We start from the raw sequence: 25956 nt of genomic DNA on the forward strand, positions 1-25956 counted from the left end.
AAATATCAGGACATCTGTTCATGAACTGAATCTCAAGAGAAAGTGGGTCATGCAGCAAGACAACGACCCTAAACACACGAGTCATTCTACCAAAGAACGGTTAAAGAAGAATAAAGTGAATGTTTTGGAATGGCCAAGTCAAAGTCCTGACCTTAATCCAATAGAAATGTTGTGGAAGAACCTGAAGCAAGCAGTTCATGTGAGGAAACCCACCAACATCCCAGAGTTGAAGCTGTTCTGTACTAAAAGCTCCAAGCTGGTGTGCAGGACTGATCAACAATTGCCGGAAACGTTTAGTTGCAGTTATTACTGCACAAGGGGTTCACACCAGATACTGAAAGCAAATGTTCACATACTTTTGTTAAGGAATACTTACAGATATGCAATATTAGATCATTTTCCTCAGTAAATAAATGACTAAGTATAATATTTTTGTCTCATTTGTTTAATTGTGTTTTCTTTATCTACTTTTAGGACTTTTCGGATGATGTTTTAGGTCACATTTATGCAGAAATACAGAAAATTCTAACTTTCTAACTTTCAAGCACCAGATAAGTGAGGACTTATGGCAAAAACATTAAAAAATATTCAACATTCTCTGTGTGTGTGTGTGTGTGTGTGTGTGTGTGTGTGTGTGTGTGTGTGTGTGTGTGTGTGTGTGTGTGTGTGTGTGTGTGTGTGGTATACACCCATCTGAAAAATAGCTCATAGCTCATTTGCTCTGAGGGGAAAGTTTGAGCCATTGCCAAGCTTCTGGAAATGTTTACTTTCAGCGATTGGTCCACTCAAGAGATGTTTTTCATAGCAGTTCAAAGTTTAGCTTGCATGAGGGACAGTCTGGAAAGACACAATTTTAACAGTGTCAAAAGCTGGTAGGAAATCCAGTAATCCAGTAATATAATGGCTATAAAGCACCACATAGACTGAAATCATGAACATACTGAATATATTTATATATAGTATCTTCTGAATGTGTGCTGTACCTGCACATATAGAGGAATCATTTACAAGATTAATCAGTCAATGCAGAATGAGATCCTAATGCCATTCGTTTAATTATGTCACATTGAAACTTTTGTTCTAGAGCTTCTGTTCACATTGCTATGCAGTTCAAATGAAATTTATTTCTATTCATCATGAATTCCCAAACTTAAAAGACAAAAGAAAATTGTAATTTGCTCTAAAATTGGCCACAGCTGTGCAGACTTAGTTCCTGTGAACATACTATTAGCCATCTCTCCACTTTTCTATGAATCGCACTACATCAGACGGTCCCTAAGCCAAGTCTGAGATGTGGACAGTGACAAATGTGGAATTTAACCGTGCCTGACTATAACAGCTCTGAACTTCAGGAACCTCCAAATTAGAGGGACAGAGAGAGGTGGATGGAGTAAGAGGAGCGGGAAAAAAGGAGAGTGAGCAAACACCAATCCAAAAGCTCTAACAGGTTAGAAAGAAAACCCTATGAAACTTCATATAAACATCTAACAAACATTACGTCTTTGAACACGAGAGAAGAGAAGCACTGCAACTGGAACTCAGATCAAATAAAGACGCTGCAAAGGACAGGAGTAAGATTTCAGAGGGAAGTTTCAGAGGGAAGCAGTGGCACTTGCACAGCATGAAGGTTCATCTTAAATATCTTTACTAACGGAATCTATTTGGAGAATCAGATCTTTGTAATAGGACATCCAGAAATTTACAAAATGGACAAGGAGGAAGAACCCTTGAGTTATGAAGACACCATAAACAAGGCAGCCAGTGCAATCTATCGTTTTCCTCTGGTTGAGGTGCAAGGCATACCTCTCATGAGCTGGATCGCTCACAACTGGAGCTCCGTTTGGGCTTTCCGACCGGATCCGTCCGATTTGCTCATCTCCACCTACCCTAAAGCAGGTAAAAACACTGAGTCATCACAAACTAGGACCAGTCTCTGTTGATCAGTATATAGAATGCTTTTACAGCCTAATTCAGGAATTAGCAATGGGGTTTTATTCAGAATATAACGCTCATGAGCTCTAAAGGGCAATGCATTATAGTATGTGTAATTAGAAACTGATAGGACATGGCGGTGTAATGAAGTGGAATTACTATTACCAGCCCAATGATTACAGCGATCTACTAATGATTACAATTGTTTATTCATACAACAAGTCACACTTTTCCCCCATTTATAGTTATATTTAATGTTGTGGAATGACCAGGAAACACGATTTCCTGTTCTGTTGTACCTTACAGCAGCCCTAAAAAGTTGTTCCCCTCACCAGCCTCTCTTTTATTTCTGTCTTGAAGTTAATAAGACCTAGAACAAACAAACAAACAAATAAACAAAAAACGCATTTCAAGTTACAGATTTACTTCTGAGACTGTTACAAATTGCTAACACTGGAGACTCCTTCCATAAACGTTAAATAAACGTCTCCTTAGAGAAACCTCACCACGATTATCTAATAGAATGATTATCTTTTAACGTTACAGATGTCAACGGAGAGTAATAGCCTTTGCTCGTGAACAGTCTGATTGAAACCAGTACCGCCTGGAACGTTACATTTTGGTCTCCAAATCTCAAAGATATAGTGGTTACAGTTTTAGACACACTACACAATGTCCTTGTGCAAAATCCCTGAGCAAAAAGGAAGATGTAACGTCAGATAGTCACAAGTTTGCCACCAAGGTCCATTTGCTTTCAAAATTATGTTCATCAGTGTTTAACTCAAAGGTCAACAAACGTGTCGATGAATTCCTGATTTACTCCAAATCTGGAGCTGGATAGATTTCAGAATACTACAAATCAGAAATGCAAATTAATTTGTTTCCCCTCAAGAGAATTAGTACAAAACAAGTCTAGCTTTTCTTATACCTGAACACACAACTAATCTGGGGCTTTCTGACAAGCTTACAATTCTTTAAAATAGTTTTTCCTGTCTGTATTTTTATAATAGGTAAATCTAAAAAGTTTGGCCCAATTCACTACAATTCCCTGTGGAAACCACCTCTCACTGTCCTAGAGAGCACAGGTTGCCAGTTTGCAAGGGGAATTTTCCGATGTGTTTTTGCATCTACCTGGTCAGGCACGCCTTATAGAGCATAGACCACATCAAGACTCCTCCAGATGTGGTTGTACATGAGAGTAATCGAAGAGTACAGCAGAGCGATTGGAGCAGCTCCTTGGTCTTAATGCCCAAGGCTGATGGGTCAGTCCGTTTGTGTGTGTGTGTGTGTGTGTGTGTGTGTGTGTGTGTGTGTGTGTGTGTGTGGTGTGTGTGTGGATTTAGGAAAGTCAATGCAATGTCTAAATTTCACACATACCCAATGCCATGGATTGATAAATTGTTCATTCGGTTAAGTGCAGCTCGCTTTTATTCGACACTAGATTCAAGCAAAGTGGGATTGGCAGAGTCTCTTGACTCTAATATCCCATGAAAAAAAAAGACTTTTTCCACTTCATTTGGGTTACACCAATTTGTCACCCTTTAGTTTGGTTTATTTATAACCACAGCGGTGTTTCGACATCTCATGGACAGAATACTCCACCCTCAAAACCCATATATTGCTACTTATTTAGATATAATCATTTATAGTAATGATTGGAAGCAGCATTTACATCGGAGAGCTGTCCTAAGATCCTTGAGATCAGCTGGACTCAGAGTAAATCCATGTGCAACTGGATAGGTGGACATGTAGTATCTGGGCTTCCACTTGGGCCTTGAGAAGAAGTGTCCCTATATTGAGAAGTCGGCAATGATTGCAGCCTGCCCAAGCCCAAAGACAAAAGAAGGATTGAGGCAGTTCTTGGGGCTGGTTGGCTATTATTGTAAGCTTGGACTTAGTTTTTCAGGCATCACCAGCCTTTTGACTGACTTCACTGAAAAGGGAGTGCCAGATCCGGTCCAGTTGACAGCTGAGTTTGCCAAGGAATTGGATTTTTGCCAAGTAAAAGAGATTTCATGTGGGGGCCTGCTGTTGTATTCTCCTACCTTTTCTCTCCCTTTTGTTCACAAGACTGACATGTCAGACAGAGGGCTGAGGACCATTTTGTCCCGGGGTCAGGGGAGGAGCACCCCATGCTGTAGATCAGCTGAATGCTCTCGGTCTGGAAAAGTAAGTACAGCATGATCGTGAACGTGTGTCTGGCCATAAAGAGAGTGGTCCTCACCCGCTGATACTACCAACTGGGTGCCCCCTCTGTTCCGATCATGCCCCATTGGAATGGCTCCACTACATGAAGTATGCAAATGCATGGATCTCTCATTGGTATCTGGCAGCCATTCATGTTCGCGGTGTTCCACAGGCCAGGGGCGCAGATGGAAGTGGTGGATTTTCTCTCTTGTCATGGCACAGAGGAGTCAGCTGCAGGCCGATTGGGTGGTAGGGTTGTGACAGTGGGGGCATGGTAGACCATCAGCAGCAGACAAGGAGGATGTACATTGAACCAGCAGGTAATGTGATGATTCTCACCTGTGAACTTGAGGGAGAGAAACACCCCAAAATACTGAGACTGTGTTTTATTTTGCTTTTTCCTTTGAGTTCTTGAAAATGCTTTAAAAAGTGCTAGTTGAAAAAAATAAAGCAAGCCCCAAAGCTCTGTCTCCCGAGTCCTCCTTCCCACCTACCTTTACACACACACTGGGTTCTACATATGCTAATGTCAAAAATGTGTTCATCTATAAAACAGGTACCACATGGACCCAGGAAATAGTGGATCTGCTGCTGCATAATGGAGATGCTGAGATTTGCAAGAGAGCTCCAACTATTGTACGGATCCCATTTCTGGAGATCAATTCGCCTCCGCCTATTCCGTCAGGTAAAAATACATGGTCACAAAATTGATATCCTTTATAAAGCAAGCATTCCTTACTAAACCCTGCTATCATGAAGATCATGATATGTGTTTGTTCTAATATATGATAACAACATCGCTTAATAACATTGTAATAACTCATCTCCATCACTTGAAAATACTACAAATTCAAATGTGGAGGTGTGTGATGGCGTACTTGGTACAGCGATTGGGATGGTATGCAAGTTGTAATGGGTCCAGGGTGACAGGTAATGTCAGAGGTGATGAAATCTCTAACCAGCCTTTCAAAGCACTTCTGAGGTCACAACTGAGGTCACGGCTACTGGGCAATAATCGTTGTGACAGGCAGGCAGGCTGGGGTTACACACATACACACATACATTATATGGCCAAAAGTATGTGACACCTGACCATCACAGCCATATGTAGGCCTTCTCCACCTTGTAGCTCAGTGCTTAAGATGTTGCTACTGATCAGAAGGTCATGAATTCAAAATCAAGCACCGTCAAGCTACCACTGTTGGGTTCTTGAGCAACGTCCTTAACTCTTCAGATGTATAAATTAGATAAATGTGTTACTCTTATGGTTGAATGGGCACATCCCTGTAGCAAAGGTTATTATAACAGCAAAGGTGGGATGGGATATTTAAAACCCACGTGTGGGTGTAATGGACAGGTGTCTATATACATTTAAGGCCTTTGGCATACATTTACAGCATTTGGCAGATGCCGTTATCCAGAGCAATGTACATTTAGTTTGCATGTTCTCCCCGTGCTGCGGGGGTTTCCTCCAGGTACTCCGGTTTCCTCCCGCAGTCCAAGGACATGCATAGTAGGCTGACTGGCATGTCCAAAGTGTCCGTAGTGTATGAATGTGTATGTGATTGTGCCCAGGCTGCCGTGTGCCCCATGCTCCCTGGGATAGGCTCTAGGTTCCCTGCAACCCAGTAAGAATAAGCAGTATAGAAAACGGATAGATGGACATTTATACAACTGGGCAGTTGAGGGTTAAGGGCCCAGCAGTGGCAGCTTGGCACTGCTGGGAATTGAACACACGACCTTCTGATCAGTAGACCAATGTCAGTAGACCACTGAGCTACCAAGCTATACTTCTGACCATATAATGTACCAGTGGACTCACACAGTCCTTCTCTCTAATCTTATGCACAAATTTGGCAGTCAGAACCTGCTGAAATCTGGCTATTTGTCCTCCTGTTCTCCAGGACTGGACATACTAAAAACAATGAAACCTCCCAGATTCATCAAGACACATCTACCCATACAGCTGGTACCTGAGGGATTCTGGGAAAATAAATGCAAGGTGAGTGTCAATATTGAATTTCATGTTTTACTTGGGGCTGTAAATGTATATAATTGTTGTCATGGTGAAGTTTTCTATAAGGAGATGTATATTGAACGTTTATGGAAGGAGTCTCCAGTGTCAGTGCTTTTTACCAGTCAGAGGTAAAGCTGTAACTTTACTTATTAGTTCCTGCACCCAGCCCCCTGTTCAACATATGTTCACCGTATGTAATACAAAGAGGAAAGAGAAGTCAGGAGAATGTAAGCGTGGGCTGCCACATAGTGCAGTACCTGAGTAAAAGCCTGTTGGCATGGCTCCATTCAATAAACCAGATCTGGCAGTCCCTTTTCAGTGAGGTCAGTCAGAGGGTTGGTGAGATTGAAATAATTAGGTAAAACCATGTGACAGTAGCCAGCCTGCGCAAGAAACTGCCTTACCTCCTTTTTGTTCTTTGGTAGTCTGTAATTGCTGTTGTCTTTTTACTTTGGGGATGCACCTACCCATGACCCAAGTGGAAGCCCAGAACCTGTAATTCCACCAATCCAACTACATACTTCTTTGAGTTTGCTATGAGTCCCACCTGTCTCTATCATCTCAGAACAGCCCTCAAATTTTTAATACATTTGGGTGGATACACTTTTTAGGGGCACCTCTGGTCCCAGCTTCTCACTCTCATCATCCCAAAAGTCAAAAAGAAACCACCTCTCTCCATGCTGGTATGAATCCTCTGAATCGAAAATAATTCATACAGTTTGCAAAGTGTGTGTGACATAAAAGTAGTGCCTTGTTTAGTCCGAATCTCTTTTGGGATACCAGTGCAGGAGAATACTCTGAAAGGTACATCTGGAAAACTGCTGCGATATTACAAATAGGCACTGCTTCAAGGTATAACATTGCATAATCCACTAGAATGAATATAAAGGGATGCCCTCATGCACTCTGTTCTAAAGTCCCGACTAGGTCCATATCAATTCTTTTGAAGGGAACATTGGGCACAGGTCAGTGAAATAGGGCAGTTCAGTAAAGCAGCACTGTGGCTGGTCAGTACAGGTATCTGGATAGTCTGGACTGAGGAATGTGAAGGCATGCATCTGCTTTCTCCAAGACAACTGTATCTTGCTGACTCACAGGGCAGACAGAGGAGAGGACATATAACATACTGTACATCCCACCCAGAAAGTATGGCCATCTTTGCTCCTTTGGCAGCTAGCCACAGATATCTGCAGCATCACTGGGATTCAAACTCGCAGTCTCACAATGATAGGGTGAACATTCTTCTGTTGCACCACTTTAGACATCAAAATTGTAAGCTAGCAACAAACGTATTGAAAAATAAGTGTTCCGTAGTACCACGTGGTTTGTGCGTCTCCTATGAGCTTTTATGGAACGTTTGTGACCAACAAAGTTCCCCACAAACTAATCCCCAAAAAAACTGTTTAAAATTGTAATTATTAGCCAGAATCTTCATCTTTCTAAATACACAGCTTGGGGGGTTTTTCCAGGTTATTTATGTGGCTCGGAATGCTAAGGACAACCTGGTTAGCTACTACCACTTTGACCGAATGAATCTGACCCAGCCAGAGCCAGGTCCATGGGAAGAATATGTCCAGAAGTTCATGAAGGGAAAATGTGAGTCTCGAAACTGTTCAATAATCTGAAAGATTGGCTGTTCCTCATGCTTTTATTCATTGCTATTACAGTAACTGAAAATTGCGGTTCTTTGCTAATATGTCCACAGTGGGCTGGGGGTCTTGGTACGACCATGTTAAAGGTTTCTGGAAAGAAAGAGAGAAGAAGAATATTCTTTATCTTTTCTATGAGGACATGAAAGAGGTATGAGGTGTTTTTAAATGTTCCTCTGCCATTGATATTTAATATTATTTACACTTGGCTTATCTGAAAGTGACTCCCAGTGACATTTCAAAATATTAGTACAAAAAATCTAATATATGTAATATAATTGTTTTAAGCAATTGAATGAAACAAAAGAGGAGATTGTGCGTTTCTCTCACATCCCCCATTTGTAAATGAAGCAACCCGACATGGGGTCACAACCCCCAGTTTGGGAACTCCTGGTATAGGTTGGCCTTAAATAAATACTCATTATTTTGGGGTTTCCTTCCAAATTCAGAACCCTCGTCGAGAAATAGTGAGGATCATGAGGTACCTGGACCTGTCGCTGTCTGATGACATCATCGACAAGATCGTGGAGTTGACGTCCTTTAAAGTCATGAAGGACAACCCAATGGCCAACTACACGTTCATCCCAAAGATAGTATTTGACAATTCAGTCTCTGCTTTCATGAGAAAAGGTCTGGAGGGACAACATTAATAACATTTCTCCCAGTTCTCCCCAAGTCAGTGTTACTGTACACTAATGTATGTTAATATGGTTCTTTTCCACAGGGGAGGTTGGAGACTGGACCAACTACTTCACACCAGCTCAGTCCGAAATGTTTGATGAGGACTACGCCAGACAAATGGCCGACGTGGACATTCCCTTTCGCACCACAATATGAAAGACATCATCGAGAACCTGCACTGAGATAAACACTACATTAAACATGATTACACAAAAATAGTTTAGACTTATTGTGACAAATCTCATGGAAAGTATTACTTTATTAAGGATTTGTGAGAACAGAATCTTAGCAATCTCTGGGTTCTCTCAGGGTATCCTGCGTTTTGCTAATTTCCTGTACGAACGTTGTTCTTTATCAACTGCAGATATATTACATCTCTGAACTTGCTGGTCCTGATTGGGCAAAATATTTTACCGTGATTACAATAATGTCTGTAAATGACAGAAATATGCCATGCTTATGTTCTGAAATGCAATTGGTTAATTGGTTATTAACAAGTTTCTGCACAAACTAAAGCACTGTTAACGCCTCCTAACCAAAGACAGCAGCATATTTGCCATCAATTTTTAAAAAACATTTTTGACCCAAACAGTTACTACATAAGGAATAAACAATTGTGTTTGGTGCACCTCCTGACATTTTTTATTCCCTTACACAATAACAATTTGCCAATGATGACATTTAAAAAAAGTTTATCAAACAATGACACTTGATTCCTGTTTATAGTTACATTTAATGTTGCGGAACATCATCAAAACAAGTCTGACTTTTTTCCCCTCTTGTGAAGTTGATAAGACAAAAACAAAAACGTCCGACTATTACAAAGCGCTGACGCAGAGACTCCTTCCATAACTGTTCAATAAATATTAAATATTGTTTAAATGATCCTTCGCATTTTAGAACGACTGCTTTAATATAAACCTGTCATTTACAGCTGTACTACTGTTGCTGTTATTTAAAAAAATTATTAAAAAATCAACCATCAATCAGAATCTAGAATACGAATTATATTAATGATATTAACGATAATGATGTTATCTAACGATATTTCTCTATCCATGACCAACTACTTTGAAGATATGTAGGTTGTGTAAATGACGTCAATAAGAAAGTTATGGCTCGAAGATGAAATTAATTGAAATGTACAGCCACTATAAACAAGACAACAAAACAGCACGTGTTAAAGAAAAAAGACGAGGAAGAGAGTGTACAAGTTTAACAAAAAATGTAACTTTAATACATTTATTATTAGATTTAAGAATAAAATGAATCATCAGTCAAGCACTAATTTGGAACCGTTTCCCTATATATTAATTTAATCATTTCCATAAACAGTGTATTTTTTTAAATAGATTTTCTATCAGTCAGTTTTATAGATTTTTTCATAGATTTTCCTGTTTTGTGTTCTCTCTCGCCATGGTGGAGGGCTCAATAAAGGCTCCTCTCCAGCTCGATGTCATCTCTTGACTCCTCCTCTAGTTTTCGTCATCTCTTTCTCTTGCCTTTTTCACTCTTTCACAAGATTGAACTCTTACCTGAATGGGGGGAGGAAAAAAACACACGTTGATTGAGCCTGTAACTTTCCAGCAATTCGTTTTCATGCAGTTTTTGATTATTTTAGCAGATTTAATGCTAGCCAATTACTGCTAGCTAGCTAATTCTCTGCCATTGCATGAAAGCCGCTAGCGCTTGCTGTCTGCGGACACAGGTGAAGCAAGCTGAAGCAATTTTTTTATTTATTTATTTTTTTACAAACTGCCACTCATGCAAACACACGTGGCGCGCTAACTCCCCGCCTGTGTATAAAAAGGCAGTGCACAGATGTCTATGTTTAAACATCTATATCACGATACATCAGCATGAAACCACATAAGGTCCCGCTATATCAAATTCTTTACCAATATCCTATAAATTAAATAAAATTGTCTTTCCCGATTTGCATGAATAGCGCTTTTAGAGGCTCCCCCTTCAGGAGAAGGGCTGGACTGCAGCAAATGCCAAACAAAATAAACTGAATTACATCCAGGAATCTCAATCTCTCTCTGTTCTGTTTTTTAAGACACACACACACACATAAGAAATACACAAATACAGACAGACCACCAAGACATCTTTGGGTACCTTGCATTTGTTACTTGGTAACTGAGGGAGGTAACTGGTTTAGGCTGTAAGTGAATAAAAGAATTAGTGAATGAGGGATGATGTGGGGAAAAAATGAGTGAGAGAGTTAAACATGGAAGGATCGAATGAGGGTGGGATATATTTAGTGATTAGACAGATAGATAGACTCAGTGAATGTATTATTATATATTATATTATATATTAGTTATAGAAACAACTTTTCATATATAAGACTTTTTCAGTAGTTGATTGGTGAATGGGTTATTTTAAAATTATTTACCAAAACTAAAATGAGAAGAAAAAAAAACAAAAGTTCCACGTTATTGGTCTTACCCTCCAGGTAGTTGCGAGCAACGAACTTCAACACCTCATCAATGAGGATGACGGGGAAGGACAGCTTCAGCACCACCATCCACTGTTCCACGTTCAAGTGGGTCAGCTTGAAGACCATCTGGAGTACGGTAAAATGAGAGAAATTTCCATCAAATCCTCATCACTGAGAGTGACTGTCTGCACTACAGGATAACTTTAGTGCAGATAAGGGGAAAGGTAACAGTATTGGAGATGCAGCCCTGTTAGAGGAACAGACTTACGGGCAGGGGGTCCACGTAGATGATCATGAAGTGCAGGGACATGGAGAGGGTCATGGCGGCCAACAGCCAGAAGTTGCTCCATGGAGGCATGCGGACAAGTGACTGGTTCTCGGACAAGCTGGAGAAATGTGGATAATCAGATATAAGCACTAAATGACTGAGTGACACTTATTTTCTAAACTTTATTTATCCCCACGACCCAAATTTTAGGATGCTAAACAATTCCTTTAAAATGTTACGCTACTCTGGAAGAAATGAGTCTGGTATGTTTTTTATTATTATTTTCAAATTGAAACCTTCAAGATCCTGAAGTGTATGCCAGACAAGTGTACAAAAGAAATCATAGGCTCTGTGGTCAAGCAAATTGTCTGAGGATTAGTCTAGGAAGAACTTGCTTTCTTAACCCTAACAGACTACTGAAGCACTTGTGCATGGAGCAGTTAACGTTTAAGGTCCTAACACCATGGCCCAGGAAGAGCCCAACAGTGGAAAACTGGCAGTCCATGATTAAAAACATGTGACTTTCTCAACATGCATTAGTGCCTTGCTCAACATCCCTAACCCTAACCCTTACAATTTTGGGATTTCACCTCAAAACCATTTAATCAGTAGCGTCAAACCTCAGGCAGGTTTCGAAGAGAAAGACAGGTTCTCACCTGTTAAGGGCATTGCACATCTCAATGGTGACCAGCACAGACAGGGCCATGGTCATGGGAGGAGCAGCCTCAAACACCTCACATTCAATTCCAGCAAAGTCCTCGTTTTCATCATGGCACTGCATGAAGTGAGACTGAACAACAAAGGAAAGGGGTTAAATGCTGGAATAATGTCACTTTGGTGTGTTTTTTTTTTCTCAATGCAAATTAGAAAAATCAAGCTGATGCACCAGAGCAGTGATGATAAAGACTTACCAGCTGATAGTAGGTCACTTTGGGACCCTCATCATCATACAGGAACCAATAGGCTGCAGCACCAACAGTGGCAGCACCGACATATCCTAAAAGGAAAGAGAAACAGCTTTTGCAATCATGCCAAGATTTCATCAGGCACAAACTATCTGATAAACTAATACACTGGACTGGTTACCATTGGACTTTCTAAACTGGGAAAGAAGAACAAGGGTGTCCTGAAGGGTCTGGGCCTTCTAACACAAAGTCCACCCATGAAGAACTTGGTAATTATTGGAATTATATGAATCCTGAATCCTACTCCATCCAAGACTGGAGCATGGACAACTGCGTTAGTCTACTCCCAACAACAAGTCTTAATCTTAACTATACCATTAAAGTGTCTTGGTAGTTTGACTATCCCGGAGTGCAAGTGGTCACTTTGTCACCAACATCATGTAGATGATTCGCAAGACCAAATGTTTGAATATAGGCAAGACAGGCAATTCTCCTCTTGTGGACTTTCAGTGACAGGTGGTTGAAGCTTCCATGGGATGTTCCACTAATTGATATGTTAATAGGTCTGGAAGTGCCTTAACTTGGTAGCAGGCGCTACATGTGTTAGATGTAGATAATATTTACCACCAGAAGTTCATTGTTAACATTTGGGAGAGAGAACCGTAGCCATCATGCATACACAATAAGAATATGGCCAATTATGCATTCCCAAATATCCATGGGATTTTTGCTCAGGGTCTAACCCTGAACTTAAACAAAATACTGTCTTGGGTGAAGAAGAAAGTATTACTGTAAGTGCTCCACTAGGGAGGTCACAATGTATTGCTGTGATGGTATATCATGATGAGGAAATCCATAATAGCTATCCTATTCCTGCCTACTTCACTGTACCATGAATTTTATACGTACTTACCACCAATGGCCAGGTATCTGAAGAAGAGCCAGCCTGAAATGAGGGGCTCCTTGGGGGATCGAGGAGCTTTGCCCATGATGTCCAGATCAGGGGGGTTGAAGCCCAAAGCGGTGGCAGGCAGACCGTCAGTGACCAGGTTCACCCACAACAGCTGTACTGGAATCAGAGCCTCAGGAAGACCGAGAGCAGCAGTGAGGAAGATACTAGAGAACATCAAGAGAAGAAGAAGTGATAGTTAGCAACACTTTGACTTGAAGATGGGGGGGAAGATATTAACACTCCCTTATGTTTCCACTCGGCCAGCCTCGGTATTCGCAAATCTATCGCAAGCTCTTCCTTGTGCTCTCACCAAACGACCTCTCCTACGTTGGAGGAGATCAGGTAGCGGATGAACTGCTTCATGTTGTTGTAGATAGCTCTGCCCTCCTCAACGGCAGACACAATGGAGGAGAAGTTGTCGTCGGCCAGGACCATCTCAGAGGCTGACTTGGCAACGGCAGTGCCAGAGCCCATGGCAATACCAATCTCGGCCTTCTTCAGAGCGGGGGCATCATTCACACCATCACCGGTCTGGATGGGGGGGAGGAGGGGAGGGCGGCGACGACACGGACATTAAGGTGAATTTATGGGGAGAGCTAAGTCATGCTAAATTATGTTTATGTAAACAAAAATCAAGAATATGGTCTCAGAATTGTACATTTGAAAATTGGAAGAAAAATTCGTTGCTCACCATGGCAGTGATCTCATCATAGCCCTGCAGGAACTCAACAATCTTGGACTTGTGGGAAGGCTCGACACGGGCGAAGCAGCAGGCCCTGGTTACAGCCTCACTCTGCTCAGCACGAGGCAGATCATCAAATTCACGGCCAGTGTAGGCTCTTCCGGTCACATCCTCGTCCTCACCAAAGATGCCAATGCGACGGCAAATAGCCACAGCAGTTCCCTTGTTATCACCTGAGAGCAAGAGATTGGACACATTTCATTAAGAACGTCCATTTGATGAGTTAGGTCTTTGCTCACTGACAGTCGTTGTGGACAGACCATTATACAAGTTCCTGTAAATGAGCTGTTCCATTTTTGGTCAAAATGCTGTCTAGGTGTAGCTTTGTATTTTGTGTTACATTCTGAGCCTGCAGGAATTTCTCTCATTGTAACTGTGTGTATGGAAGAGATGACAGTAAAATTGGATTTGAGATACGTGCCAGTGATCATGATGACACGAATGCCAGCAGCCTTGCAGAGCTGAATGGAGCCAGCGACTTCTTTACGAGGGGGATCCAGCATACCGACGCAGCCGACGAAGGTCAGGTCAGTCTTAGAGATAGCATAGGCATTAATTAAAATGGAACATATTCTTTATATAGTGTGTATGTATATATTTCAAAAATGAGGTTCTTGGTTTTATCTGAAGAAACTCATTAAATTGAGGTATGATGGGGATCATAATGGGGATTGATGATAGTGCTTATGTGGACTGCATAGTGAATAGTGTGTGTGTGGTTTGATGGTGAATAATTTAAGATCATTGTTAATACCTCATAGTCAACAAACTTGGTGGAGTCCTCGAGTTTCATCTCCTCGACCTTCAGTGGAGTGTCACGAGTGGCGAGGGCAAGGCAGCGCAGTGTGTCACGGCCAGTACCCCACTCCTTAATGATGGTCATGATCTTCTCCTTAATGGGGGCAGTCAGGGGCACGCGGGTGGAGCCAACGCGCACATAGGTGCACCTGTCAATCACACCCTCTGGGGCACCCTATTGGTCAAAGTGAGGAACAGGATTATCAGAGCTTAGGGACTGAAATAAAATAATACAAAAGTGGGACAAACAGAAGTGAGATCAGTGACCTCACCTTCACGAACATCTTGCTGCCACTGTCTCCTCTACTTGGGCTGCAGTACACAGACATGGACTTCCTGTCACGGGAGAACTCCAGGGTAAAGTTCTTCTTCATCAATTGCTTCACAACCTGCAGGACAATGACAAGAGCATTCAATAGGTGGGGAAAAATGCTAATAAAATACAAATCCATACCCACTGAGAGCTGGGAGCAGTTACATTTAAAGCGATGGCGGTTTAAATAGCAGTCACTTGGAAGCCTATTTGAAGCGTAACACTAGACTGGTGTGACTCACACTGCAGCAGGCGTTGGCTTTCTCCACATTGGACAGGTTGCTAACGTTGGTCTTGAATACATTCATTTTCTCCACCAGGCAGCACAGAGCGGTTTCAGTGGCCTCACCAACCTTCTCGTAGATCTTCTTAGCCTGTGGAGTGAGCACACACACGTAAAACATGAAACAGCATTCGCTATGTAACATGTTCGGTGTCTGAATTCACTTTCCGTAGCGCTGGAGCTTTAAGGGAAATCGACAGCTATGAGTTTCATCTGTTTGCACTCTGAGAGCAACTTTTTGCACATTATTTATTGTATTGTGTTGGCTATGTAACAGGGGGAAAAAAAGGAAACGGTGTATTTCTCACCTCGTTGTAGTCGAGAGAGGAGTCGTTGCACAGGGCGCAGATGGTGGCAAGCTCCACCAGGCCATCGTACTGACTGCAGTCAACTCTAGCACCTCCTTTAGTCCTAAAGAGCAGAACATTCATATACCCTTAGACTGAATAATAAAGAGGCTTTCTATTTTATTTATATTTCATATTTAAGGAAGGAGTCTCCAGTGTCAGTGGTTTGTAACAGTCAGAGATAAAAGCTGTACCCTTCATTTTTCGGAGATGAGAAAGTCTCAGGAATTATTATTATTATTTTGTTTGTTTGTTTTTTTTTGTCTATAATATATAATAATATAATATAATGAAGTGATAACTTGTCTTCTTGCAGACATTCCCCAACAACTATAAAAGGATATAAAATTATGGCATAGTTCTTTAATTCATTTTAAAAAATTGTTGGTAAATTACTGTTGCATGAGAAGAATAAAACATTTGGGGACATGATGTTATAGGAATATAATCAGTTACTCTGATACTTACACCTCGCCATCGGGAGTGTATTTGGAGCCAGAGATATCGAAGCAATCCAGGGACACATGATCACCGTCCACTCTGTCAATGATGAACATCTGTCGAGTAAAATTTTATCAAGCATAATCAGAAATGGTTTGGTTCATTATTGTGTTATGTATTTTATTTTTAAGGCAAAAATCAGTGCATTGATTTTATTTTTCTGCCTTATTATGATTCAAGGTTTTCATTCGGTTTCATTTTGAGATGTGATCCTTTGTGGTATTTGTAGCTTTATATGTTTGTTCAAATTAATAATAATTATATTATTTCATATTGTTTAGGAACATGCATAGATATGTTCTGGTGTGTTAATTGTGTTATTAATAACCAGTTAACGGATATGAAATGTGGGTGGTCCAAATAACTACGGTGCCCTCCACTAATATTGGCACTTTTGGTAAATATGAGCAAAGAAGGCTATGAGAAAAATATATTTGAAGCATTTTCCCATTGATATTTCACTTATTTTAGTACACCTGGAAATTGTTCACCCATGACTTCCTGTTTCACAGGGGAATAAATATGAGGTAGCACACATGCCAAATTCCCTTAGTCATTCATAACAATGGGTAAGAGCGAGGAATATAGCTGTCATGTGCTGCAAAAGGTTGTTGAGCTTCACAAAATGGGGCGTGTCTATAAGAAAATAGCACAAGCATTGAAAATGCCCATTTCTACCATCAGGGCAATAATTAAGAAGTTCCAGTCAACTGGAAATGTTATGAATCAACCTGGAATTGGATGTGTGTCTATATCGTCTCAACACACTGTGAAGAGGATGGTTTGAGTGGCCAAAAAATCTATAAGGACCACAGCTGGAGAATTGCAGAAGTTAGTTGTGTCTTGGGGTCAGAAAGTCTCCAAAACTACAATCTGAAGTCACCGACATCACCACAAGTTGTTTGGAAGGGTTTCAAGAAAAAAGCCTCTACTCTCATCCAAAAACAAACTCGAGCGTCTTCAGTTTGCAGACACTACTGGAACTTCAAATGGGATCAGGTTTTACGTTCAGATGAAACCAAAATAGAGCTTTTTGGTAATAAACACCAGAGGTGGTTTTGGAGCACACAGAGAGGTAGCCATATGGAAAAGTACCTCATGCCCACGGTTAAATATGGAGGTGGATCTTTAATGTTTTGGGGCTGTTTTTCTGCCAGAGGACCTGGACGTTTTGTTAGGATACATGGCATCATGGACTCTATCAAATATCAACAGATATTAAATGAAAACCTGACTGCCTCTGCCAGAAAGACTCAAATGGGCCGTGGTTGGATCTTCCAGCAGGGCAATGATCCAAAACATACATCAAAATCAACACAAAAATGGTTTACTGACCACAAAATCAAGGTCCTGCCATGACCATCCCAGTCCCCTGACTTGAACCCCATAGAAAACCTGTGGGGTGAACTGAAGAGGAGAGTCCACCAGCGTGGACCTCGAAATTGGAAGGATCTGGAGAGATTCTGTATGGAGGAATGATCTCAGATCTCTTGCCATGTATTCTCCAACCTCATCAGGCATTGCAGGAGAAGACTCAGAGCTGTTATCTTGGCAAAGGGAGGTAGCACAAAGTATTGACTAAAATGGTGCCGATAATTATTGCACACATGTATTTAGCAGTGATATTTCTTTATTTTGGATAAACCTGTGTTGTGTTTGTAATTGCTTGACATCCATGAGAGCAGAGTATTTTTGTGAATTTTTTGAACAAAAGATCAAAAAGTTAAACAATAAAGACATTTTTTCCACAGCCTTCTTTGCTCATATTTACCAAGGGTGCCAATATTAGTGGAGGGCACTGTAGTAGGTTCTTATGCAGGTGCCAATATTTTATCTCAACAGAATACTGATGTATTAATATATCTTGAGCATTGTAATGTTTAACAAAAAAAAAGTCATACACACTTTTGTGACACACATCTGGTTGGTGGTGAGGGTGCCAGTTTTGTCTGAGCAGATGACAGAGGTGCAGCCCAGTGTCTCCACAGAGGGCAGAGAACGGACGATGGCATTCTTCTTGGCCATACGACGGGTACCGAGGGCCAGACAGGTAGTGATGACAGCAGGCAGACCTGGAGAAATCCAATCATAATACTGATATAAATCATACTCCGAGGTCACAAGTGACAGAATCTGTGGCCTGCATCCCATCTTACTACATATAGAACAGAGAAGTCTCTAATACAGCTAGCAAAAAACTGTTAGCTTGCTAGTTTTTCCTGCTAGCTAATAAGAACAGCCTCCGTCATTCCACTTCACCATCATCAGTAAATTAGCAAATGTTGCTGCCTTTAAAGCATTACTAGGTGTTTAAATTACAAAGTGGAACTTTATTTAAATTACACATTAGTTCAGGATTATGCTAGCTCAGGGTTAGCATACTATAAACACATTTCCCCCTTTCTGTATACACGAATTTGTAATAATAAATAAATAAATAAATAAATAAATAAATAAATAAATAAATAAATAAATAAGAAAGTAGTGCAAGGTGATTTTCATACTAGCTATACCCCACAAATTATCTCTTAATTTTACCACTCCACTATCATTGATCAGTAAATTAGTTGATTTTGTGTCCTTCAATAACAGAGACATTAGGTTTAAATGAATTACATGCTAGCTCATGATTAGACTACGTACTAGCAAGTAGTTTCTTGTTTCTTGAAATTCTAATTGTCCTAGAGAAGTAGGAATTTTGAAGCCGCTGTCAATAGTAACCCCACCCCCCCACCCCCCCATGAAAAAAAATTTTGTTCCAAGAGTGCTCCCTAAAGTCCCCGTCAAATTGAGACAGTTACCCCAGGATCCACGTTCAGGTTTGCAAAAGATTTCTCAACCTTTGTACTAAACGATTTGCCTATCCTCACCCTCAGGGATGGCAGCAACAGCCAGGGCGACTGCAATCTTGAAGTAATAAACAGCGCCACGGATCCATGAGCCACCGTGGACGGGATCGTTGAAGTGGCCGATGTTGATCATCCAGACGGCGACGCAAATCAGAGAGATGACTTTGGAGAGTTGCTCGCCAAACTCATCCAGCTTCTGCTGCAGAGGGGTCTTCTCCTGCTCAGTGGCGACCATCTGGTCACGGATCTTGCCGATCTCGGTGGAGACGCCGGTGGCGATGCAGACGCCAATAGCCTTGCCAGCAGCAATGTTGGTGCCCTGGATGGGAGGAGACAACGAAATGGAATGAAAGTGTAACATATATGGATGGATGGATGGATGGATTTTCTGACATGGAGGAAGGAAATGTAATGAATACAAGATATACATGCTCTGTTTGGCAGAGGTGATAGATCGGTGAACTAATGGAATAACAGGGGGTAAAGAAAAGGATGGATGGGTTCCCAATCTTGGTCCTGCAGAACCTCTTGCCACGTTTAACTGCTCTTGCACATCTGATCCAACTCATCAGGTAATTAACCAACCCTTACTGGTCATAAATGTGTAGTACAAATATTATTTTTCTAGTCTGGGGTTCAGCTGGGATCCATTGACTCACCTGCCAGAAGAGTGAATGGACGGAAGGACAGACAAGAACAAGATAGGATAGATGGATGACTAAATAATGATCATGAATGGACAGGTGGATTATTGCCTACTCACAGAGAAAAGCATGTTCTTCTTGTCCTGGTTGACGGCCCTCGTGTCAGGGACGGGATCGGTATGCTTGATCACACTGACAGACTCACCTGAGAGAGACATCATATTGAATAAATTAATAATCAGTCAACCAATATCACCAATTTAAAAGGTTCTAATGTAAGGGGAAGTTTTTAGAAGTTTAACATTGATACCTACCAGTAAGAATGGATTGGTCAACACGCAGGGTGGTGGATCGAATAGCAGTAAGCCTGATGTCAGCAGGGACTTTGTCACCAACTGGAGTAAAGAAACAAGTTCTCAATGTCACTCTTTACAGTAATTATAGTTTGTATATATTGGGGGCGGTCAAGCTATAAAATGCCAATAACCGGGGAAACCAGTGGCCAAATATCTGCAAACTGTTGAGGTAGGAACAACACCATTCTAACACTGATCCTGAGTTTTCTCCAGCAACTTCCTGTTTTATTTTCCTTTTTGTAATTTACTCAGGATTCATATAGAATAGACTGATAGTCAGGAAGCAGAAAGGCCTAAGGAAAGAGGCAAGCAGTGCAACTAGCAGGTGTCAGGGAAGTATTTATACCCAAGATTTTGTTTTCCTTCTCTCAGCATGTTTTTAAAGCCATCCCTCATGCCTCCACAGTTCTCTTTCTCCCTCCCTCTCTCACTGTACCTTAAATAACATGAGCATGTCACTGTCACATGCTCCACTAACAAGCTGGGATGGCTCTTACAGGCCTCTGCTAGCATGCAAGGCACTGTCAGGTGTCCTCTAGTGTGCTTTATTCTTATAGAGCAATTAAAGACTTCTGCTAATTTGCCAGTAAGGGGGTCTGGGGTAGTCGGGGGAAGCAGGGAAAAGCAAACACGACTCACCGGAAACCTCCACGATGTCACCAGGGACGATCTCTCTGGCCTTGATCCTCTGCACACTCTTTCTGTCAGCTCGGTAGACTTTACCCATCTCAGGTTCATACTCCTTCAGAGCCTCGATGGCGCTCTCAGCATTACGCTCCTGTCACGTGTAACACTTCATTTCAGTCCCAATGACACTGGGCATGTATAGCAGATCAAACTCTTTTTTAAAAACTATTAAATAACTTCTACTAGATTGTACTCATTGTTCTGACCTGCCATACACCGACGACGGCATTGGCGATGAGGATAAGCAGAATGACAAATGGCTCGACAAAGGCTGTGACAGTTTCCTCACCTTCCTCAAACCAAGCCAGCACCTGCAGAGGAAGAGATATGGGATTAAGACTGGGGTTCCAGAGGAACACATACACTTGCTTAAAGCACCACAAAGATGTTTGTGAAGAATGTGCTTCTGTATCCAAGGAGGTGACTTTATTGGTTTAAATAAATGTTATATCAATGAAGGTATCACTGATGGTCTTTTCACTGTGATGAATTGATATGCACCTGAGAAGTTCCTTCAGAGTGAGAGAAAACAAAAAGGAAAATTTGGATCTGCAGGTGCATAGGTTCATAATTCATACACTGATTGTTTCACTGTTATTCACAACAAGTACTTTATCACCAGAAACATTTTAATTGAACCATAAAATATGATCCCCATAGTAGACTATTTATGTCTCAGGGGAGGTTTATTTTGTAACCATGATCTCTAGATCTATGGCAGAAATCAGATTCCTGAGTGGTCCTAGTGATCTACACTGCTCTTGTGAAATGCAGACAAAAATATGGCACTGTAAACTATATTTCATAGCATCTTATTGCATAACATTGCATAACAGATTTTATGTCCCAGAGTCTATGCTTAACACTGGCCCTCCCTTCTTTGTGCCTCATTCTCCAGCCCTCTGTATCCCGTCTTCCCTTGGTCCTGACCTTTGCTGAGCGATTAAGTTTCTCTGCCCAGCTTGAGGCTTTTCTTAAAATAAACACCTCTTGCCCGTCTCCTTTGCTCTTCAATATTCTCCTTCTAAGGCCATTGCGACAGCTGGCCAAGGCATGGAGAGGAGGGCAGAAGCAATCGATACCATTTCATGTCAAACCCTTACTTCTTAACACCCCCCAACATAACCTTACCCACCTTAACCCCAATCACTAAAAGAAGCACCCTTGTTAAAAAGAGCCTTTTTGGTGACTTGAAGACGACTTGAAAGAAGGGAGAATGTGGAGATAGATGACATAACGTGCAACTGACATTGATAAGCTCTTAAGGAAATTATTTCAGGTGCACAGTAGGGAATCTGCGCCATCTTGGATGGTCTTATGTTGTGTGACACACAGCTGTCGTTCAAGCTGCTTATGTTTGCTGTACAGCCATGCCAGTTTGGCAAGCACACAAGCATATCTCCTTATACCGCATGCAAAATTGGCAAGTGAAGCACGAATGTATAACCATAGATGGTATCAGTGTGCAGTATGCAATAAGTGTGTGGTAAACAAAGGGGATAATTGCGAAATGCCTCAAGTCAATGGTCTGTTGTGACCTCGAAAGTCAGTTAATCAAATGCTTTGATAAAATCAGTCAATGAACTCAAATGCACAAAATATCTTAAGATTGTGTGTGTCACCTTCATTGACTGATCAAAAACAGTTACTTATTGTATCGGAACACCTGATCATATCAAGGTTATGGTCTCACCATAACATACCTGTTGCTATGTCTGAACTTTACTCATGTTTGTAATTATTATATGGTAAATCTTGTCTAGAAAAGAACGTTGACACAAGTGGCCAGAGCATCACTTAGATCTCCTGAGCTGCTTGGTTGTATGGAGATCGATAAGCCATTTGTTAGTCTTGCTGTTGTAAGTGATGACTTAGCATGGATTTATGTTCTCCGTTTTGGATTTGTGGGTGCCAAAGACATTGTATGCTTGGTTTTGTGGTTACTTACAAATGAGATGCAGGCAGCAAGCAGCAGAATTCGAACAAGCAAGTCCTCAAACTGCTCAATCACCAGCTCCCAAAGGGACTTTCCTGTAAGAGGTTGGATGAGATTCTCAGAGGCAAATCCAATAAACATATGTATTAGCATCTGTTCCCAATTAGATCATGGAAGCTTTGGACCTCTATATGAAGGACCAAAGAGTTCATTATTATTTAATATCACAGCAAACCACATGGTTAATTGGGATATTAAGGTTGTGACATATCTATAGTATGAAAACACAAGCAAATGTGGATACCTACCCTCCTCAGCTGGCAGTTCTGGAGATCAGGTTGACGGGAGAAGGAAAGGGAGAGAAAGGATAGATTAAAATGCGTAATAATGGTGTTGTATTGTTCATTTTACCTGATTGTTACTCTGCTATTTGTACAACCATTGATAATAGCCAACTGATCAAACTGATTACTACCAGAAATTCAGCTCAACAAGAACTTCAAATACATACCAAGTTAGTGTTCTAAGGCATTATGTTGACAATTACTTTTTACAGGAAGTATGAAAGTATTATACATGTTTAATTAGGGTTTTTTGTTTGTTTGTTTGTTTCATTGATAAATAGATTGAATGTTCTTTGAAAGCCACACATTTATTACAAGACTTGGATGGAAAACACTTGAACAAACGAAGCATCTTTCACCAACCCATGCCTTTACAAGCTCATTTTATAATGACCACTATCTAAAGAGTTTTCATAAAGCCATTCTCTTTGACTTTGTAATGCCAGCTGCATTTCTGAAAATGCAAACTGACCGCCCTGTAAGAAGCTCCCCCCTCCTGTCAGCAGAAATACCACTCATGAAATCAGCCTTCTCGAATCACCAAAGCAAGGCCCTTGCGCCATCACCTGTCTCCTTTTGCTTTCCTTCTGAGCTATTTTAAAGCACTGCTTCTCAACTTCTGGTGCACAACCTGTTGGTGTCACTTCACCCAAGCTTCACCTAAGACTTTAGAGAGTACATCTGATTGTCGTGTTATTGTACCAAGTCGCACAAAGATTCTGCGTGATTTCTCAATGCTTCTTTATGGGGAATCAAGCCTGCATCTGTCAACCGGCTCAAGCTTAAGATATTTTCTAGTTGTATCCTGTTTCCCACCCTAGTCATGACCTGGTTTAACTCCATCCCATTTCTCCATTCTCTCTTTCTCACCATTGGGACCATACTTGGTGAAGTTCCTCTTGACCTGGTCAACTGTAAGCCCGGTGGTCTCGCTGACCCCAAAGAAGGCTATGACTTCTGCGGGGGTCTTGGTGTGGGCGTCCTCCATCCTGCTAGGGCTGAAGGATCTTCAGGAGCAAAATAGGTTGTGGCTGAAAGTGTTTATCTATCCGTTTGTGGTTCTTTTGCTCGTGATGCTCTTTTGGACCAAGAGGTCTGTCCCTGTTACTTTGACCCCCTGCTTACAGGAGTGCTGGACTGACAGAAAGAGCGAACAAACGCAAACCTGTGTAGCATTTTATACCACCGCGATTCATCCTATTGGTCGAGCCAGCTCTTGGACATGCCCCTGAATTCCGGTTCTTCGTTTATGGCATTGTGGGGCGTGGTTACAGCAAAGGACTTGGACAGGAACCCGGAGGACATAGTGGGGGCTGAGGGGTTGTGTCGAAATGAAAAGGAGAGCTGTTTTTGGAACATGCATGGTCAGTGGAATAAGGAGAGAGGAGAAGGTGAGAGAGTGAGACAGAAAACGGGTAATGGGGGGGACGACATGAGTGATGGCTCAAATGGACCCTCAGGAGGTCAAAGGGGAAAGTGGGAAAGTGCTAGCCGGTAGAAAGGTGCTAGAAGTTCCATTAATTACAACTGGTATGAAATGTAGGGGGAAAATGATTAAAATGTCTCATATTCCACCGCAGGGATCCTTCAAGATCGAATGTTACATTGCATTACCATGATATATTGGATTAACATTTAGCATTTAGATTGTGTAAGAGTCATTCTGCAATTTCAGTAAAGCCAAAGGATAGTGTTCCAGCATGGTACCGGAAATGCATAGAAAACAAATTACAGAAGATGAAAAAGAGAAAGAAAGAAAGTGTTGTGTGGCCAGTTAATTAGAAAAAAGATGAAAGATAGAAGGAGGAGACAAACAGACATAAGCATGCAGGACCGTGACTCAATATGGGGAGCCTACATAAGGAAGAGGAGGATCATGTTTTATTTCTATTTTTTTACAGGGTGGGGAACAGGGCAAAAGACTAAGTAGTGATATACTGAGTCTCAGACGTAGACCCTAAAGCAGTTATACACATTTCAACGCCACTATGGATAGCGCTGACATATACACACATGCGCATTTCCATGCGTAGCACATAGTAGAGTGGGATGGGTGGTGCTCGTTCAGTGTGCGTGGAGCTTTTAATAGTTAAAAGTTTACTTATATGTGTGGAGTATGCACTTGGAGAATTTCAAAGATGAGCAAAATGTAACAATCGATTAATGTTCTTTCTTAAATCCATTCAGAGTTGTTTTGTTTGTTTGTTTGTTTTGATATCATGATGTTTAGTGAAATTAAATAAGCTTGTTTTTGATCTAACAGTTTTGTTGTGCTAATAGGGTCTAATGATCAGAATATTTATAACAGTAAATTACAGCAAGTCAACAAACAGGATCAGTGACAACACATTTAATTCCATTCATATCAAACACAAGTGAATCAATCTCAGAATTTCTGGGGTGTGTGTGTGGGGGGGTGTTGTTTTTTCTTGTGCATTTATTTCAATAAATAAATAAATAATAATAATTCTATTTCAGTCAGTGTGCAGACTACTGACTAACCTGCGACTATTTATTTAAGATCCATTGTGGCTCTCCACTGATGAAAGCATCAGTGAAACACTTTGCAGACTTTAATTGCATTATAGGAAGCACATACCTTCACCTGATGGAGTTCCACTGAAGGAACTGTCTAGGGTTGTATTGTTTTTGGGTTTTTTCCAAGATACTCCTAAATTCATCAGACCTGCCAATAGGATTCCCAATGGTTCCATTTGCAAACTGTGCGAGAACAAATTCCAGAGAAATTGTTTGGAGATTTGGTCAGGTTATGTGAGTAATTATATGCGTCTTTCATTAAAAAGGCTCCGTATATATGTATATAAGCAATAACCGATTTTCAGAACTCTTTGCATAAAAATATGGACGAAAATCTCTATCAATTTAAACAGCATAGTTTGGTAATTAATCTCTCTGAGATTGAATTTATTTTAAAACTTTGTGTCATGGAAGCTGCTTTTTTGTTTTTGTTTTTTCAACCGTGTACTACTCACTGGTGTGGCAACTGATTTTGTACCACATAGCAGCAAGGTCTGAAGTTCAATCCTGAGCTCCAGTTACCGTTTGTACAGTTTCACTGGTGTCCTCAGGTTCTCCAGTTCCCTCTTTTTTTCACCCCC

At 41.1% G+C, this 25956-nt stretch overlaps 2 protein-coding genes across 3 annotated transcripts; one reads left to right on the forward strand and one right to left on the reverse strand.

Moving 5' to 3' along the window:
* Nucleotides 1-1319: 1319 nt before the first annotated feature.
* Nucleotides 1320-9925, forward strand: LOC108274122 (sulfotransferase 1B1). Its single transcript, XM_017484023.3, has 7 exons — nucleotides 1320-1896; nucleotides 4676-4804; nucleotides 6024-6121; nucleotides 7606-7732; nucleotides 7842-7936; nucleotides 8235-8415; nucleotides 8510-9925. Exons 1-7 carry the CDS (start codon nucleotides 1707-1709, stop codon nucleotides 8620-8622), a joined length of 933 nt encoding a protein of 310 aa, XP_017339512.1. The 5' UTR covers nucleotides 1320-1706; the 3' UTR covers nucleotides 8623-9925.
* atp2a1l (ATPase sarcoplasmic/endoplasmic reticulum Ca2+ transporting 1, like) lies at nucleotides 9675-23999 on the reverse strand. Of its 2 annotated transcripts, XM_017484022.3 has the most exons (24): nucleotides 23708-23999; nucleotides 22802-22819; nucleotides 22506-22588; nucleotides 20764-20868; nucleotides 20510-20648; nucleotides 19829-19909; nucleotides 19634-19719; nucleotides 18892-19189; nucleotides 17927-18093; nucleotides 15989-16077; nucleotides 15482-15584; nucleotides 15133-15264; nucleotides 14850-14966; nucleotides 14534-14752; nucleotides 14201-14312; nucleotides 13729-13952; nucleotides 13348-13568; nucleotides 12999-13201; nucleotides 12092-12177; nucleotides 11837-11970; nucleotides 11181-11298; nucleotides 10921-11038; nucleotides 10588-10631; nucleotides 9675-10001 (listed from the first exon to the last, which is right to left on the reverse strand). In XM_017484022.3, the coding sequence occupies exons 1-23, from the start codon at nucleotides 23823-23825 to the stop codon at nucleotides 10627-10629; spliced, it is 2976 nt and encodes a 991-aa protein (XP_017339511.1). In that variant the 5' UTR covers nucleotides 23826-23999; the 3' UTR covers nucleotides 9675-10001; nucleotides 10588-10626. The 2 variants fall into 2 exon arrangements, with proteins under 2 accessions (XP_017339511.1, XP_017339510.1); XM_017484021.3 differs by lacking the exon at nucleotides 10588-10631.
* Between the last annotated feature and the right edge of the window lie 1957 nt (nucleotides 24000-25956).

The sequence above is a fragment of the Ictalurus punctatus genome, chromosome 13 (assembly GCF_001660625.3).
Source record: "Ictalurus punctatus breed USDA103 chromosome 13, Coco_2.0, whole genome shotgun sequence".
Taxonomy (NCBI): Eukaryota; Metazoa; Chordata; class Actinopteri; order Siluriformes; family Ictaluridae; genus Ictalurus; species Ictalurus punctatus.

Coding starts and splice junctions, on each gene's coding strand:
- atp2a1l (XM_017484021.3), bottom strand. CDS start 23,825: ATGGAGGACGCCCACACCAAGACCCCCGCAGAAGTCATAGCCTTCTTT. Junction 20,869..22,505: donor TTGCTGCCTGCATCTCATTT/GTAAGTAACCAC, acceptor CTTCCTCTGCAG/GTGCTGGCTTGGTTTGAGGA. Junction 15,265..15,481: donor CCTCTCTCGACTACAACGAG/GTGAGAAATACA, acceptor CTCACTCCACAG/GCTAAGAAGATCTACGAGAA.
- LOC108274122 (XM_017484023.3), top strand. CDS start 1,707: ATGGACAAGGAGGAAGAACCCTTGAGTTATGAAGACACCATAAACAAG. Junction 1,897..4,675: donor CTCCACCTACCCTAAAGCAG/GTAAAAACACTG, acceptor TCTATAAAACAG/GTACCACATGGACCCAGGAA. Junction 8,416..8,509: donor CTCTGCTTTCATGAGAAAAG/GTCTGGAGGGAC, acceptor TCTTTTCCACAG/GGGAGGTTGGAGACTGGACC.